The 19108-nt window shown below is 42.6% G+C and overlaps 1 protein-coding gene across 1 annotated transcript in view; it reads left to right on the forward strand.

Annotated features, from left to right (window-relative positions):
* Positions 1 to 19108, forward strand: part of LOC308305739 (H-2 class II histocompatibility antigen, E-S beta chain-like) — a 53908-nt gene that overhangs the window by 34446 nt on the left and 354 nt on the right. The window contains exons 4-6 of the mRNA XM_080750589.1: positions 9024 to 9091; positions 10924 to 11037; positions 13119 to 13158. Coding sequence (XP_080606715.1) covers positions 9024 to 9091; positions 10924 to 11037; positions 13119 to 13156 — 220 coding nt within the window. The 3' untranslated portion in view covers positions 13157 to 13158. The remainder of the gene's footprint in view (positions 1 to 9023; positions 9092 to 10923; positions 11038 to 13118; positions 13159 to 19108) is intronic.

A 19108-nucleotide genomic window follows, 5' to 3' on the forward strand; every position in this document is an offset into this window, starting at 1 on the left:
CTACATCCATAGTTACCAAGAAATCCCAAACAGTGTCCTCTCCATATGACTCAATTTGTTCAGGACATCGGTAGTGTCGCGAACATAAGAGGGCAACTTGTGGACATATGGTTTTAGAAAGTAATCAATAAATTGTGAAGCGGGCTCTGTGAGCGTCCCATTGGCGGCCACAATTGGTCTGCCTGGGGGATTGTCTTTAGGTTCCTTGTGCACTTTCGGCAACTCGAGGGTGTTCGCATGACAGGAAACCATGTTCACTGGTGGATATCCATTCATTGTCTTTAGCTCGGTCCAGTAGAGTAGTGAGTTCCTCCTGCATATAAAGAAGAGGATTACTAGTATGGAGTTCAGTGTAATACTCCGTGTTTTCTAATTGACGATGAGCCTCCTTGACATTTTTGTCATAATCCCAAACAACAACTGCCCCTCCTTTATCTGCTCTTTTAATCACAATGTCTTTATTACGTTGGAGTTAATTTAGAGCTGTGCGTTCGGAATGGGTTAAGTTGTGTCTCTGCGGGGTGGGTGGCTGTACATATTTTTTTCTTCTAGTTCTTTTTCTTTTGTTGCCCTGAAATAGAGTCCAGCTGCTTGAATCTTAAGAATAACCACTTTTCCTTGGGTCAAACATATATGTAAAAAACTAAAAATGTGTTCATTTGTTTCGGTATGTTGTTTATTCAAGAGTTATGGTATGTTCTATAATCTCCATCTTATGGTTCAGGTTGGTGATACAGTAGGTTTAGGAAAGGGTTAAAAATGAACCCAATGGGACATTAGTTGACCAGGGCAACAAGAAAAAAATCTTATAAACACCACAAGGGTCCTAAAAGAAACTAGTTACAAAAACATGTCACTCGGGTGCTGGGGAAGGTTTTCCCCTTGTCTACTATTAAGTATGACTTTACATATCCTTTTTTGCAGTGAATCGAATTACATGTACAGTAAGTTATGCATACAGTATTTGCAAATTATGCATTTTCATGGATATGACTTTTCACAACACAAAATAATGCATGTTTGTCGATAGTGAAATATGTGTGAATCTTGGTAAACATGCATGTGTAGATCGTTTTCTAGGTTACAGCTAATGCAATTTCAATAAATGTTGATAGAGGTCTACCTGGTAACAAGTGATGAGAGTGAACAGTGGCTTTTCATTGGTTGTTGTTTGGTTGAGACTGTTGGAGAAGTGAATCTGTGCTCAGTTCCACATCAGAATGTCAACTCATCAACACGACTTTGACTAAATTCTGAGTCTGAAACATCTGAACTCATCAACATGATTTCAACTAAACTCTGGCTCTGTGGTTTACTGTGTTTCATTGGCATACAAGGAGCAGGTATAGCTTGAATTAATATCTGAATAATACACACGTTTATGTCTGTGTTGACATTGCAGATATAATATAAATATAAACATTGATAACTTTGCTTTACTTTTCTATTTACAGGTGGATTTCTAAGATTTGCGGTTGTAGAGTGTGTGTTTAACTCTACTGAGCTGAAGGACATACAGTACATACAATCAGAGTATTTCAATAGACAACAGCTGGCCAGGTATGACAGCAGGGTGGGGAAGTTTGTTGGCTACACTGAGTATGGTGTGAAGCAGGCAGAGCGCTGGAACAATGACCCTAGACAAATGGCTGCGAAGAGAGCAGAGCGAGAGACACTCTGCAAATACAACATCGGGATCGACTACGCCGCTGTTCTGGATAAGACAGGTGGGCTGATCTCAGAACAGCACTACACACTCATCACCTCATGAAGCATGCAATCATAGATCATTTCTTATTCAGAAATGATAATGTTAATGTTAATGTTGTTAATGTTGATATTCTGTTATGAATTGTTCTCAACCATTCCTCAACCGCTTAAAAGCATCAGATGGGTGGGCCTTTTCAGAGCATGCTTATTTAAATGATCAACCAATTGATTGTGTGGAAGACTGGCCATCTGGCATACCGGGCATTTGCCCGGTGGGCCGCTAGGCTAGGGGGCCGCCCAGTGGCAAAAAAATAATAATAATACAATAAAAAAAAAAATTACACAAAAAAAAAATTACAGTACAGTTTTTGAATTGCTTGATTCAGTATTTAGATATTTGATATTAATTTCCCCCATTTGCCCCTTCCCTATACAAACCATTGTAACTTCAAACTCCATTTTAACCATGATAGATTCAATGAAAACACCTGTCTTTTTTTCTGCCGACTCCTGACACCCTCCGTATACGTGAGCAGGCCGTGTTTTTTTCGATAACTTTTTTCTTTTTTTTTCCTTTGTTTTCTCGTTTATTTGTAACAGTTTTTCGGGAAAAAAAGAAAAAAAAAAGAAAGAGAAAAAGATGAATATTCCTTTAATGTGTAAAATAACAAATGTCTCTGTCTGGATCCTTCCAATATTTCAGACCTTCTAATCTAGATCATCTAACAATAATAAGGGTAATAATAATAATAATCATCATCATCATCATGTTATTGCAGTGAAGCCCTATGTGAGACTGGCCTCAGTGACTCCCCCTGGTGGAAGACGCACAGCCATGTTGAGGTGCACCGCCTACAGCTTCTATCCCAAACCGATCATCATCACCTGGCTGAGAGATGGAGAAGAGACCACCTCCGATGTCACCTCTACTGATCTGCTGCCTGATGGAGACTGGTACAACCAGTACCAGTCCTTTCTGGAGTACATACCCAGGTACACACCTAATAGACACCTGTCACCTAGACATACTGTAGAAATACACACCTCTACTGGTACTACCAGTACCAGTCCTTCCTGGAGTACACACCCAGGTCAGTACACAGTCTGCACACACACCAGGACCGAACAATACACACCAGTCAGACCAGTACAGACCAATACAGACCAGTACACACCATTACAGACCAGTACACACCAGTACAGACCAATACAGACCAGTACACACCATTACAGACCAGTACACACCATTACAGACCAGTACAGACCAGTGCTGACACTAAAGAAAGGACAAACAAGTAATTCATTAGCCTGGCGGGGCCCGACATCATACTGCGTTCACTCACTCATTCCTTCCACAGTATAACGTCTGGACTTCCAGGTATTGGCAGCGAGTATTATGATTATTTTCTGATCGGGGCCAATCAGTGACTGCTTCCGCACAACAAACGTAGCTGTCTTTCCTGACAAGTGAAAAGATTTCCCTGATTGGTCCATGTGTAGACGGTGACGTAGATGCATGCTGCAGAATTTTCAAAACAACAATGGCTGCCCTCGCGATGCAACAAGTGTAACAGTTAACGCTCTAACAATATAAACAAGCAATAAGTGCAGTTATTTCAGAGTTGGAATCAATTACAACCAGGCCTGGAATTTCATCATTTTAGGGGCAAGGCCACTTGGCCTTTGGTGTTGTCCACCTTTTGAGGGCACAAAGGCCAAATGCCAGGGCAGAAGGCCATCAAATAAAACTAGATTTTAGTCCATTGAAAGAATTTGTTAAATTTAAGTGTTAGGGATGATAACCTAATCTGCAGTGAAATAGATAAATGATGGTATTTACAATCTGATCCATGCTCAGCCCTGCACCAATCAAAGTCACTGGATTGGTTTAAAGATGGGGACTCGGGGGAGTTAAGATTTCAGAATCTCAACAAAAGACACTGGTGTCTACATTACAAGAAAGATACACCGGTGTCTGTCTACATATTGACAAGAAAGAGGAGAAAGTGGTACAGTTTGCTTGGGCATTAAGGCCACTGTGGCCTCAAGTCTTGCCATTGGTTTGAGGGGCACAAGGCCAAACTGAGGGGCAATGGTAGCCATGGCCTTCATGGCCTCCCTGAAATTCCTGCCTTGATTACAACAATTAAAAAGGAACATGGAGGATGCGCTAGTGGAGTTTATCGGCCGAAAAGAAGTGTTTGTTTGCCGTTCTTCCGACTGGCTGAGAGATGTTTTGCTACGCTGATTGGTTAGAGGAGTCTGTCTGTCAAGGCAAGTACTCCCGCCCACTTTTCCAGACGTTATACTGTGGAAGGAATGAGTGAGTGAACGCAGTATGACGTCGGGCCCCGCCAGGCTAGTAATTCATATCATCACCTTCTTAAACTAATGGCCCAAGTCATTCTTTTAACGTTTTTTCAGAAATAATAATAATAATAAAAAAATCATCCAAAACATAACTATATGATATTTCACCCAAAACGTTTATAACAGTTTATGAATATTAATAGTCTGTCATTTATGTAACATAAAGGGTTAAATAATTATGATTATATAGGATTAAACCTGATTTACGCCAAATGATTTACTGACTTACTGAATGAAGACTTATGCCTCATTCACACTGAGAGAAGCCAACCTAACGGTTGGCTTGGTAATAGGGTGACCACAGATGCGGGACAGTCCCGAAAATGGGCCGTCTGTCCTACATCCTGTAAAACGGCACTAATGTCCCGCGAATCAAAGACAAGGAGAAAAAAATAAAATAAAAAATAGGGGGGATTTGTTTTCACAATATGTGACGCTCATGTGAAGCATAGGTCTTCATTCTCTCATACCGTTGGACGCACCGAGACGAGTTCAGTGTGTGTGTCTCTCTCTCTCTCTCTCTCCCTCTCTCTCTCTCTCTCTCTCTCTCTCTCTCTCTCTCTCTCTCTCGCTAGTCGCTAAGCTGTGCAGTGCGGAGCGCACACACTGTAGTTGTTGTAACATGGAGAGCAAGTCCAGGAGAAGTCTGCTTGTTGTTGTTAGTCCCATACATCATTACAGACTGTTTTAGACTGACCATAGCAGGCAGCGTTAGCAAGCAACAAAGCCAAACGTAGCGTAGCCCCCAGCCAGAGTGTCAGACACCCGCTAGTCTCAATAGTGGCGTTTCCATAAGACTACTTTTTGCGCATTAACGGCTGATACGCAAAATGTTTATATGGAAACACTTCAATTTGCGAATAAACTTTCATTTTCCGCAAAAAAGATTATCCGCTTGGAGGAGGAGGATTTTGAGGCTTAATCGGATAAACTAAACACGCAAAAGTGAATGGAAACGGGTCAGACAATACATTCGAATAAAGTATGACGTTCTGGTCCATCGTCCTCCTATATAACACTTTCCCCGGCCGCTTAATTAACGTCCATTGTATAGCGTTAGCCTACAAAACAAACCGGTTGTTACACACGGAGTGACCCTTCGTCAGAGAAAGACAGCTGCTGATCGACAGATCTCTCTCTCTCTCTTTTTCTCCCTCCATCTCTCCCTCCCTCCCTCTCTCTCTCTCACTCACACACATGTACACGCAGCCACCCACGCACACACTTTTCATACCGTCCACATACATCCATCCGCCCAGGTTGTATCATGATTGCTTGCGATGGGAATTAAAACTCAATACAGGTTTGAAATGGATCCGATAGTGGTTGGATCCGATCCGAACCGGAGCTAAATTAAATTGGACCCAGAGCCGAATTAAATTGGCCCCGACCCTAAAATGGACCCGGGGAAAACGGACCCGATCTTGCAGCGTCTTTGTCCGATGCTATATTATGCTTATTTTTCAATATTAGGCTACTTTGAGAGTAGCAGACGCTTGACAGTGCAGCAGCGCAGTGAGCGGCGCTGAGCGCACCTCGCCCGCCTCTCAGAATAGGCGAGCCATCAGCGGAGAGTTGCGACGCATGCCGTGCGTGCAAAGCCGTGCATTATGCAGAAAATCTTGAACTCAGTCCCTAGCTCAACAATCACTGTGACATGACATCACACAACAAACACAAACCTGTCCAGGCAGTGACACCACAGCTCATCACAAAAGTTTCCTCCTCCTGCTCGGCTGCCCGTCAGAATAATCACAGACAGGGACGTGCAGAGAATATTAGAGAGGCAGGGGCAGACAGAAATGTAACTGAATGCTGCATTCTCTTGAATGCAGCCTTCAGTTATGATATGGAAAGTGCCCGGGGACATTTGAATTTATTTTACCAATGTAAAAAAAAATCATTCATGGTCTGAAGAGGGCACTTTTTACAGACGGATAAAAGGGCAGGGGATCATGCCCCCTTTTATGTCTAATCTATGTGTGCAAGTGGCTGATCACAGAGACGAGACTCAGCCGGCTTGCATGCGTCGGTGCGTTTGTGTTGCAGATAGACAGATTTTCGCCGACTTTATGTCGCCCGTCCCCGAGGGACAAGTGAATAAATGTCTCTGTCAGCCCTAGCTCTGGTCCATAGCGTTAGAGGAGTTCTCCCTAACTCCACTAACGCTATGGACCAGAGCTAGGTCAGCCCCATCCCAGCTCTGTGCACTGTTATGTGTGCAAGCCCGCGGGAAGGGTTTACAGCAGGTCGGTCAGACGGACCCAGGCAGGATCTCCCAATAATCGCATTTCACCAGTTTAATGGAAACGGGCTAAATTCGCTTTGTCTTAAAGCGCATTTCTGATCATTCGCTTCCCTAATGCGCTTACGTTTATGGAAACGCCACTACTGACTGACTGTAGGAGGAACAACGCATGATGCGTGTTGCCATGTCTGATTATTATAAGCCACGTTGAGCTTGTTTTTATGTAAAGTTGCTTGTAGGCTGGATGCGGTGGTGAGCTTGTAGATCGGCTCGGCCACTTTCAAATAGCCGACTTATATAGGTTTAAAGACCTCATGTGGCCTATATTCACTTATTTAAGCCTTGTTTTCATAGACCTGGTTGCTTATTCCTCTCGCAAAATTTGGCAACACAGTGAACACGCCCGTCTATTTTGGTTATAGTAATGAAATCTTACAGAGGCTATTTGCTTAAGCTTGTAGCCTATAGTATCTCTTTTGTGCAAAACTATTTTTTCATGAATAAACTTTGAAACTGAAGACATTGGCTGCGTTTCCCAAAGCGCTGGTCGTGCGAGGGCCTTCGCTCGGCTGCGGTCCTAACGATTATGGCGTTTCTCAAACGCGCTTGTAAGCACCCCTCGCAAAACAGCCTTCGCACGCCAGTAGACTGGCCAGAGCCTTGTATTAGAGAGTTCTGCCAACTCTGGCCCTATGTGAACGGAGATGATGTAACTCTCCCTGAAACTCTCCTTGAATGGCTCTGGGCTTCGGTTGATAGGACGTCAGCATGCAGCTGCGCTCCGAAATGAATTTCAGCGGCTTGTGTGATTGTATCGGCCCATAAATAGAACATACAAAACTGAAAATGAACACACTTTTTAGCTGTTGGTAGGCTAACTGACCGCACAAACCCCTTGTTTTAATTTGAAACATGCAAAGCTGCAAAGCGCTGTTGCCTGTAGGTAGGCTTATAACTGACTGCACAAATGGATTTAACTGCCCGTCTTAAAAATATATATATTTTTATTTTATAGGCTAGGCCTACAGTATTGTAGACTAGAGTATTGGTTCTCAAAATGAACTCTGTATCGTTTATATCGATCTGCTGAAGCGGGAGTCGAACCCGAGGCTCTCAATCATTAGTCCAACTCACAACTCGTCATGCTATTAAGCCTTCTGTGTTCAGTTTCAAAGGCTGATGTCCGCCCCGTCTTGGCTGAAATAATTTTAGGGTTACAATTATTTATATGAACCAATGGACCCTCATCATCCTAGCCTGATTTCAGCAGTGGGCTGAGCCAGGCGGTCATCATCCTACACTCTCAACTTGTGAGTAAAATTTTGGAACCATTAGGTTCCTAACTCCAAATGTCCAAACTAAAATATAACAGCCCTGTCTTTTTACATCAGTGTTGTGTTGGCACAACGCACGAGGGGCTAAAGAGGCGCAGGGCTGTTATATTTTAGTTTGGAAGTTTGCAAGTTAGGAACCCAATGGTTCACAAATGTATAGGCTAACTCTCAGAGTGTAGGATGATGAGTGCAGCACACTGTACGAGCGCAGCGAACTGCCTCTCGCTGAGAAGTGTTGGCACAAGGGTTTGTGTGTTGGACTACCGACTGGATGGTCCGAGTTCTCTCACCGCTTTCACGCATCACGGCATGCCTTTTAGCTGGGGAGAGGGGACCCCCACTGGTCCACGGACCCACTTAACAAATGAGGCAGCATAATATAAGCTTGTTCTTTTTTATGTAAGTGTGTGTGTTGTGGTGCGCTATTTCTCAGTAGCCTATAGACCTATATCAAAGCAAGCGACACGCATAACATAAAACATAGTTCACGTTTGTATGTTTTATTTATTTATTATATAAATATAGGTCTAAATATATAGTTCACTTGTTTATTTTGTATAGCATGTATGTAGAATAGCCTACTCTACCATCCACAGGACTTAGATAGCTTTTTTAAATAAACTTTCGTAGTTATACTTAGTTATATAGTGCTCAGTTTTCTATGAAGGGTGCTTACGGGCGCCCCGGCGCACCCTTAAAAAAACTCGTACAGACACGTCTGCAGCACCCGTGGGAAACTTGCGGGAGAGGTGTTTGCTTCTAAAATTCTCCTTACGATGGCCATTCGTATGAGGTGTGCGTTCAACCGTCATCACCGCTATTTGATTCCATTGTACGAGACGACCGGTTTCCTGAAAGCCCTCGTTGCTCTTGATTGACAGGTGCCTGCGCTGGCTGCGAAGGACGATTTTGGTCTCTACGACCATACCTGAGCTTACGAGCACTCAAAATCGCTTTGGGAAACGCAGCCAATGGCCAATATTGATGATAATGATAATAGAAAAGAAAATCCCCCCCCCCCCTTTTTTTTATCCACAGAAAATGTGAAAGCTGGTTTGCATAGAGATTACATTGAATTACCAAGCCAACCATTAGCTTGGCTTCTCTCAGTGTGAATGCAGCATTAGGCCATGTTTTGGGGCCCTAGTCACAAAACCAATGTGAACCAATGTTTATGTTCCTCAAGTCCATTAGCTTAATAAGGTGACGATGTGTTATGTTATGTTATGTTATGTTATGTTATGTTATGTTATGTTATGTTATGTTATGTTACTGTGTGCGTGCATGCGTGCATGCATGCGTGCGTGCCTGCGTGCCTGCGTGCGTGCGTGCCTGCGTGCGTGCGTGCGTGCGTATTACAGATCAGGAGAGAAGATCACGTGCATGGTGGAACATCCCAGCCTGTGGGAGCCTCTCATGGTGGACTGGGGTCAGTTACTCTATAGTATCTACTGTATACCAATGGTTCCTGAACCTTGTAGCCTGTGACCTAAAAGATAAGTTAAACATTCACCCGGGACCCAAACTGGTGAAAATAGCCGGTCTACAAGCTCTCAACGCGTCGCTTTTGCAACGCGTTGAGAGCTTGTAGATCGGCTATTTTCACTACTTCTTAATTATTATTATATTTTTTTAATGGAATGTATTAGATGTGTTTGCTGGATTCTCAACTGTTCCTGAACACTGAACCCCACTGAACTGAAGTCTCCATAATATGGTTCATTATGTAGTACTGTACTATTTTTTTCTCAATAGGAATGAATGTTATAATTTCCATTTAAAAAGGTAGAATAGGTTACTCTGGTCTCACTTATTTAGACTCAGTCTCACAATTCACTGACATCAATTAATAAATTATTATTAAAACACTATTTTACTTATCATCTTGTGAGCCAACCTGCAGTGCTACCAAGTACCTCTAGGGGTTCACAAACCCCTGGTTGAGAACCTCCGCTCTACTTCATTGGTTCTCAACCTGTGGGTCACGACCTCCACGTGATGTTGGGGATGATAGTGAAGTGACAATTTAAAGACCTTTTAATATCAAAGAAAAGAAAGTAAGAAAGAAAGACAAGAAAAAGGACCACTACTGCATCAAAAGTAATCTGCTCAAACATTGGCCAAATTGTCTGATAATATAAGACAGAGGCGGACATTGGGAAAATAGCTGATCTGCAAGTTCACAACACCTCGAAAATCAGCTATATTTTCACAATAGTATTTTTATTTGTGGAACCAAGTCAAACTAAATGTAATGCCTCAACTCCTACAATGTCAAGTTCTTACGTCAGGTTACGGGGTCTCCAGTTCAACTATGATTGTTTTGGGGGGTCGCAGCCTGAAAGGTTTTAGAACCACTGCTCTACTGTAATCACTGTCTATCGTAAAGTTTTCTATTGTATCAATACTCTCTCCACAGTTTAATAATTCCATGTGTATAGGAGGATTGAGCCACCTAACAGAACTACTTATCTGACAGAGAAAGAGAGGTCAAATGATCTTTTCTTTTTTCCAGCCCAGGCAGTTATCCATCAGCCCAGCACCCGGCATGGGCTTGATATGATCATGTAACACGCTACGTATACTAGTTCTGTTGTGAATCCAGTGCGTCAGAGTCTGTCAGGGTTGATCGAGCATTAGGCCTACATACAGTTAGTCGCAGGCCAGTTAGTGCAGGGTGTCATTCATTGGTGGAGTGCAACACACCGTTAGTGTGAAACCTCAGACTGCGCATTCAGTCACGTTTCAAGTATAGGCTATACATTTAATTTATTTAACTCATATCCTTCTCCTTCAATCAAAGTAACTGAAAGTCATTCAGTGTAACACCAATTGTTTAATAATGACAATACATTTAATTTAATTTAATTTGAAGACGGTTACACTGAATTATATGTTATGGTGTACATTTATATGAATGACAATCGATACAAGCCCTCAGGACTTTTTGTGTTATCCTTTGTGTTATTGTAACAGCACATCTGTATACTATTAATAAAGTATTCAATTAATCAATTAATCAATCAAACCAGTAAAATAGAAGTATTGGCTTTGTTCTAAAATATAAATAACGTTAGGGCATAGGGGACACTCGAATGAGCATAAACAAAGGATGTTGCAATTGAAACACGCACACACACGCACACACACACACACACACACACACACACACACACACACACACACACACACACACACACACACACACTACACTACACTACACAAATCACTAATAATTGTGTTTGGTTCTTATATTGTCAGATGATTCCATGCCAGAGGCGGACAAGAACAGGATCGCCATCGGAGCTTCAGGTCTGGTTCTGGGCCTGGTCTTGTTCCTGACTGGACTTGCCTACTACCACTGGAAGAAACGAGGTCTGTGCTACAAGTTCAATTAACATGTTTAATCAATTAATCTACTACGACTGGAAGAAACTAGGTCAATTAACACGTTTAATTAATTAATCTACTATAGGAGAATAAACAAGGTCAGATTTACAGAGACACTGACTTCAAGTTCAACTAGACTGCAATCTGTCAAGGTGCCAACTTGCGTCTTGTGCACTCATGCCACGTATGGCCTACTTGTGTGCCAGCAGAGCGTGCCTTGTTATTTATCCACAACTTTCCAACGCCCCATCGTGCATTGCGCAGAAGTTGTGCGGCATTTTCCGGCGTCGCAGCCGAGAGTGATCTACAAGCTCACAAGGTTGCATCTGTGACGCGACGTGAGCTTGTACGTCTGCTGTTCTCCGGAAGTGTCCCACAGATAATTCTACTGTAAATTCTCGCGGAAACAGATATCAGGTCGCACTTTTGATGGTGACGTCACCAATAATGCTGGTCCCTCATTGGCTGTTGATGGTGACCACCAGGAATGCTGGTTGCTGATTGACTACGGGCGTAAACACAAACACGATGCGACACATACACCCAACGCAGTACTTTCCCACTCTGCTGGCGCAAGTAATTAAACTGAGGTTGATGCTAGGTTGCAGTGGCGGACCGTGGGTTCAATACCCGGGCCTTCGCCATGGCTGCTGCGCATATGCACGCGCGTGCACACGCCCGCGCACGTGCACACGCCCGCGCACGTGCACACGCCCGCGCACGTGCACACGCCCTCGCGTAGCCACGATCTGACACTTATTGCGCCTTACAGAGTGCTGCTGCCTGCACCAGTAGCAGAGCCCAATACAATAAACTCAGTCACAAACAGCCATTCATATAGCAACACGAAAGCAAGCAAAATATATGTTGATATACACACATGATTCAACAGGCTTCATCACATACCAGCCAAGCTTCTGGGACTAGAGTTATACACTTGCAGTCTGCACGCACGCACGCACGCACACACACCCACCCACTGCTGAGCGCAGAACGCAGTGAGTGAGAAGCTCCACTTCACACTACAAACACTTTGATGTTTTTCCAAAACAGCATTAAAAAATATCAAGACAACTAGCCTAGATTAATGACAGCACAAGTCTTGCCCCAAAATCTTGTGTTGAAACGTTATATTCCATAATGCGCACACACAGCGTGAGTGTTGTTTCTCTTACCCGAATCTCCGGTGGTGTGTTAGCCAGACACTCCGGTAGGTTTCCTGATTAACAACCACGGTCGCTCGACTCGCTCAAGTGTCCAAACGTCCTCGAAAAAAGTTTGACAAATTGTCCAGTAAATCCATATCTGTTTCTTCTCCTCCTTCCGCCATTTTTCGTTTCTTTATTTGTGAATTGTTGTGAGTAAATGTATAAATGTTAGCTCTCAAGCTCTGCTCAGCTCAAACTATAACAACAAGTGAAGCAGGAAGCAATTCACTTTTCTGATTGGTTTCCTCCCAGGACTGGGAGGTGAATATCAGCAGTTCCCTTCTCTGATTGGACAATGTTTCTTCTCAGAGATGGGAACACTCTAGAAGGTGACCCTATCTGAAAAAATGCGCCCAGGAGGGCTGTGATTGGTTAAAGAACCAGCCAATAACAATACAGTGCCCAACAACCATTCACTTCAAAGCCAATCAAAGGCAGCAGGCACTCTAAAGGAGGTTCAGAGGGTTCACAAGAAAACACCTGACTGGTTAAAAAAACGAATTGCTTTCTTAGACGTGCGCCCCTAGTGGAAGCAGTGTGTCCAGCCTGACTGAGTGAGAGAGAGAATGAAAGCAGCAAAATAAATGAATGAAAAATAAATATATATTATTAAATATAAATTTCTTCATCAGGGTTAGGGTTAGGACCTTCATAGAGTACTTTGCTAGCCCTGACCGACCTCCACTGCTAGGTTGAGTTTGATTAGATAGAGGTGATGTTAGGTTGAGTTTAGACCCAAACTGTTCAGCAAGGCACTGAAGTGACTCTGGATCAGAGATAATGGAACTGTCTGTCTGTCTGTCTCTTCCTCCGTTTTGATCATAACCGATTTAATACTTTTTTAATCTCTTCTATCAGGACGTGTTCTGGTGCCGACGACAAACGAGGATCTGTGAAGGTGAGAATCTTTAGATTCCTCCCACACATCCACATTCACTTCCCTCCTTTCTCTCTCTCTCTCTCTCTCTCTCACACACACACACACACACACACACACACACACACACACACACACACACACACACACACACACACACAGAGACACAGAGAGACACACATAGACACCAGGGTTTCCTGCAGCGCTTTACAGGCCAGGCACGCGACACGCGACACGGCTCTTGAATGTGTTCAGGAATGCTCCTCCTAGCTGTCTCGCAGCGCTTCATATCAGCGCACATTAACACCATTTGTGTTACATTACATAGTTGTTCTTTTTTATTCTCATGTGCTGCGCTGTCTGCCTGCACTTCAGTGTGTTATGGGTGCGTACGCGTAGTCGCGCAGTGCATAGCCATTCTTTGCAAAGAGACCTCACGTTGTCATACACATACATGGAGCTTATTAGCCAACATGCTAACTAACAACAGTGACACTCGTGTGTCCGTTCGGACGCGATGCAAGATGAGAACACGCTGCGTTCATCCGTTCGCTATTTCTTCTATCCTAGTCGCTTATCGCTTCACTACGGAGCCCCCCTGGGGCACTTCAGCAGGTCCGCGTTGGTAAAAATCATGTCCCGACTCACTTTGGAATCAACATTAAAAAACATTTCAATGTCTCCGGACAACCTCTCAACGCTGATTGGCTGTCAGGACGTGATGGGTGGAGTGGGGGTGAAGCGAAGCAGTGGTGGAAAAAGTACTCAAATGTTTTTAAGTAAAAGTATCAATACTGCAATGTAGAAGTACGCTGTTAGTAAAGGTCAAGCTCACAACAAGCTTTAGTCCAGTAATTTTAGGCCAAAATTAGGCTAAACCTAAAACAAATTGCAATAGTAGCAAACTCAACTGATTCTGTATCCTCATTATGTCCTTAGTGAGGGAAAAAAAGTCCCAAGGAATCCCATCGGGGCAAAGTTTTGAAAATCTGCTTTAAGTGGGATGTGAGGGGTCAAACTAGGGGTTTTTAATTATTCTGAATCCATTGCAAGCATTTGTTTTGCATGAAAAACATTCCTTGGGCTAAAAACGGACCCCAAAAGACTGTGAAAATTGATGACTCATCACTAAACCATCATTTTGAGGGGCCATTTCTTGCCCAAGGAATGTTTTTCATGCAAAACAATTGCTTGCAATGGATTCAGAATAATTAAAACCCCCTAGTTTGACCCCTACTTTACACCAATGTTTATTTTTTTTCTCTTTTTTTACTGTGCTGTAGACTTTATATGGCACGAGTGCTGGTTGATTAACCTGGGGGAAAAAAAGAAGTTACACTGTCCTGTGAAAAACGTATTTATTCAATGTTGAATAAATGTGGATGATAAATGATAGCATGTAGCCAGTTTTTTCCTTCATCATGGGCACATTCATGTGTTTTTTTATAGGGCAAAAATAAGAATTAATATTAAAAACTACGTGAATTAATGACTTGAATTAATTAATTAATTATCAAAAAATGTCTTTGCGCGTGCTCCATCAGATCCCCCCTGGTCAAGACTTTTTCCTGCAGGAAACCCTGGACACACAGACACACACACATGCTGATCGCTGAAGCTCTTAACACGAGCACACAGCAAGCTAGACCGGACCATGTTCTGTTAGTTCTGTTGCTACCAGGGACGTGCAGAGAATGTTAAAGGCAGGGACTGAAATTCTATAAAGGGCAGTGAAAAAAGTAGTGAAAATAGCCGATCTACAAGCTCACATGTCGCACTGCACTGCGTTGTGAGCTTGTAGATTGCCTATTTTCAGTGCACGACGCCACGCTCAACTACGTATAATAAAGCCTTCACTTGATATGTGGACGGGGCAGGCAATTCATGTTCAATCAAGTTCATGAGAGTTGGCTAAAGGCAATTGATTGCTGCCTTCGGGTATGACATGGAGAGGGGGGCATTTACATTTGTTTCACCATAGTAAAAAGCTGCATTCACGGTCCAGAGAGAGAGGGCACTTTTTACAGACGAGTAAAAGGGCGGGGCTCAAGCCCCCTTTGACGTCTATGTGTCCCCTCACACCAAAGTGGACACTACTGGGCTGACAGCAGTGGTGGAAAAAGTACTCAGATGTTTTACTTAAGTAAAAGTATCAATCCTGCAATCTAGAAATGCTCCGTTACAAGTAAAAGTCCGGAATGTACAAAATGTACAAAAGTATTGCCATCAAAAGCTACTTAAAGTACCAAAAGTAAAAGTACAACATTTTTGAAAATAGCAGATCTACAAGCTCACAACGTGTCGCGATGCGACGCGTTGTGAGCTTGTAAGGTATACAATAGGGCTAAAGTGGTTAATGTATTTTTTAAATGTGCAAAGTAACTAGTAACTAAAGTTGTCACGTGAATGTAGTGGAGTAAAAATCCAATATTTGCCTTGAGATGTAGTGGAGTAGAAGTAAAAGTATTCCTATGGAGAATTGGAAATACTCCATTAAAGTAAAAGTACCTCAAAAGTACTTTACTTTACAACACTGGCTGACAGACCCACACATCCACATTCACTTCCCTCCTTTCTCTCTCTCTCTCTCTCTCTCTCACACACACACACACACACACACACACACACACACACACACACACACACACACACACACACACACACACACAGAGACACAGAGAGACACACATAGACACCAGGGTTTCCTGCAGCGCTTTACAGGCCAGGCACGCGACACGCGACACGGCTCTTGAATGTGTTCAGGAATGCTCCTCCTAGCTGTCTCGCAGCGCTTCATATCAGCGCACATTAACACCATTTGTGTTACATTACATAGTTGTTCTTTTTTATTCTCATGTGCTGCGCTGTCTGCCTGCACTTCAGTGTGTTATGGGTGCGTACGCGTAGTCGCGCAGTGCATAGCCATTCTTTGCAAAGAGACCTCACGTTGTCATACACATACATGGAGCTTATTAGCCAACATGCTAACTAACAACAGTGACACTCGTGTGTCCGTTCGGACGCGATGCAAGATGAGAACACGCTGCGTTCATCCGTTCGCTATTTCTTCTATCCTAGTCGCTTATCGCTTCACTACGGAGCCCCCCTGGGGCACTTCAGCAGGTCCGCGTTGGTAAAAATCATGTCCCGACTCACTTTGGAATCAACATTAAAAAACATTTCAATGTCTCCGGACAACCTCTCAACGCTGATTGGCTGTCAGGACGTGATGGGTGGAGTGGGGGTGAAGCGAAGCAGTGGTGGAAAAAGTACTCAAATGTTTTTAAGTAAAAGTATCAATACTGCAATGTAGAAGTACGCTGTTAGTAAAGGTCAAGCTCACAACAAGCTTTAGTCCAGTAATTTTAGGCCAAAATTAGGCTAAACCTAAAACAAATTGCAATAGTAGCAAACTCAACTGATTCTGTATCCTCATTATGTCCTTAGTGAGGGAAAAAAAGTCCCAAGGAATCCCATCGGGGCAAAGTTTTGAAAATCTGCTTTAAGTGGGATGTGAGGGGTCAAACTAGGGGTTTTTAATTATTCTGAATCCATTGCAAGCATTTGTTTTGCATGAAAAACATTCCTTGGGCTAAAAACGGACCCCAAAAGACTGTGAAAATTGATGACTCATCACTAAACCATCATTTTGAGGGGCCATTTCTTGCCCAAGGAATGTTTTTCATGCAAAACAATTGCTTGCAATGGATTCAGAATAATTAAAACCCCCTAGTTTGACCCCTACTTTACACCAATGTTTATTTTTTTTCTCTTTTTTTACTGTGCTGTAGACTTTATATGGCACGAGTGCTGGTTGATTAACCTGGGGGAAAAAAAGAAGTTACACTGTCCTGTGAAAAACGTATTTATTCAATGTTGAATAAATGTGGATGATAAATGATAGCATGTAGCCAGTTTTTTCCTTCATCATGGGCACATTCATGTGTTTTTTTATAGGGCAAAAATAAGAATTAATATTAAAAACTACGTGAATTAATGACTTGAATTAATTAATTAATTATCAAAAAATGTCTTTGCGCGTGCTCCATCAGATCCCCCCTGGTCAAGACTTTTTCCTGCAGGAAACCCTGGACACACAGACACACACACATGCTGATCGCTGAAGCTCTTAACACGAGCACACAGCAAGCTAGACCGGACCATGTTCTGTTAGTTCTGTTGCTACCAGGGACGTGCAGAGAATGTTAAAGGCAGGGACTGAAATTCTATAAAGGGCAGTGAAAAAAGTAGTGAAAATAGCCGATCTACAAGCTCACATGTCGCACTGCACTGCGTTGTGAGCTTGTAGATTGCCTATTTTCAGTGCACGACGCCACGCTCAACTACGTATAATAAAGCCTTCACTTGATATGTGGACGGGGCAGGCAATTCATGTTCAATCAAGTTCATGAGAGTTGGCTAAAGGCAATTGATTGCTGCCTTCGGGTATGACATGGAGAGGGGGGCATTTACATTTGTTTCACCATAGTAAAAAGCTGCATTCACGGTCCAGAGAGAGAGGGCACTTTTTACAGACGAGTAAAAGGGCGGGGCTCAAGCCCCCTTTGACGTCTATGTGTCCCCTCACACCAAAGTGGACACTACTGGGCTGACAGCAGTGGTGGAAAAAGTACTCAGATGTTTTACTTAAGTAAAAGTATCAATCCTGCAATCTAGAAATGCTCCGTTACAAGTAAAAGTCCGGAATGTACAAAATGTACAAAAGTATTGCCATCAAAAGCTACTTAAAGTACCAAAAGTAAAAGTACAACATTTTTGAAAATAGCAGATCTACAAGCTCACAACGTGTCGCGATGCGACGCGTTGTGAGCTTGTAAGGTATACAATAGGGCTAAAGTGGTTAATGTATTTTTTAAATGTGCAAAGTAACTAGTAACTAAAGTTGTCACGTGAATGTAGTGGAGTAAAAATCCAATATTTGCCTTGAGATGTAGTGGAGTAGAAGTAAAAGTATTCCTATGGAGAATTGGAAATACTCCATTAAAGTAAAAGTACCTCAAAAGTACTTTACTTTACAACACTGGCTGACAGACAGCTCAAGCAGCAGCACATGAAATAATGATATGGCACACTCTTTATTAAACATTAAACTATGATAAGGAACCATAGTATCGTTGATCTAATCAAAAGTGAAAGGAGAACTACAGGAGTTGTACTTCTCTGTAGCCTACTAAAAGAGGATGCTATCCATTCCAACAAGAATTCAAGTTCAAGTGCATAATCAAATATGAACACACAGTTATTTCTCAACCTTGCTTCAACGGTTCTAAATCCTGCAATATAAGCCTATATCCTGATTATTTTTCTCTTTCTTTTAGGCTTAAAGGGGAAGACCACCCATTTTCAATATTGAACTATGTCATTAATATACCTTAGAGGAGTTGTGTGGAAATAAAAAAAAAAGTTCCCCCTCTTCTGTGTTGCCTAGAACTGGAGGATTGATTTTGGGGTTTGTATTGTAAAGTACAACTTGATGACATCACACATTGTAATTTACAATACAAACCCCAAAATCAATCCTCCAGTTCTGGGCAACACAGAAGGGGGGGGAACTTTGTTTTTATTTCCACACAACTCCTCTAAGGTATATTAATGGCATAATTCAATATTGAAAATGGGTGGTCTTCCCCTTTAAGTGAGACATATCCCCTAGGCTACAGCAGGTTAATAACAAAATGTGATAGGCCTACAGGTCAAATACGACATAAAGGCATTATAACAACGTAATCATAAGTTGTCAGACAGTTTTAACGCCTGTAAACCTGTGATTTAACAATAACAGTGAAGGAGTGGGCATCTGCAGTAGTTTGGACTTAAGAGTAGAACCATGGGGAATCACATATAGCCTACACTGTACAGCAGTCGTTCCCAAACGTCTCAGGTCGAGTCCTGAAAAAGAGATCAGACTAGAATGATTTGTTTAAAAAAGAAAACGTGGCCAAATAAATTT

This window comes from Nannobrachium achirus (genome assembly GCF_963921795.1).
Source record: "Nannobrachium achirus genome assembly, chromosome: 20".
Classification (NCBI taxonomy): Eukaryota; Metazoa; Chordata; class Actinopteri; order Myctophiformes; family Myctophidae; genus Nannobrachium; species Nannobrachium achirus.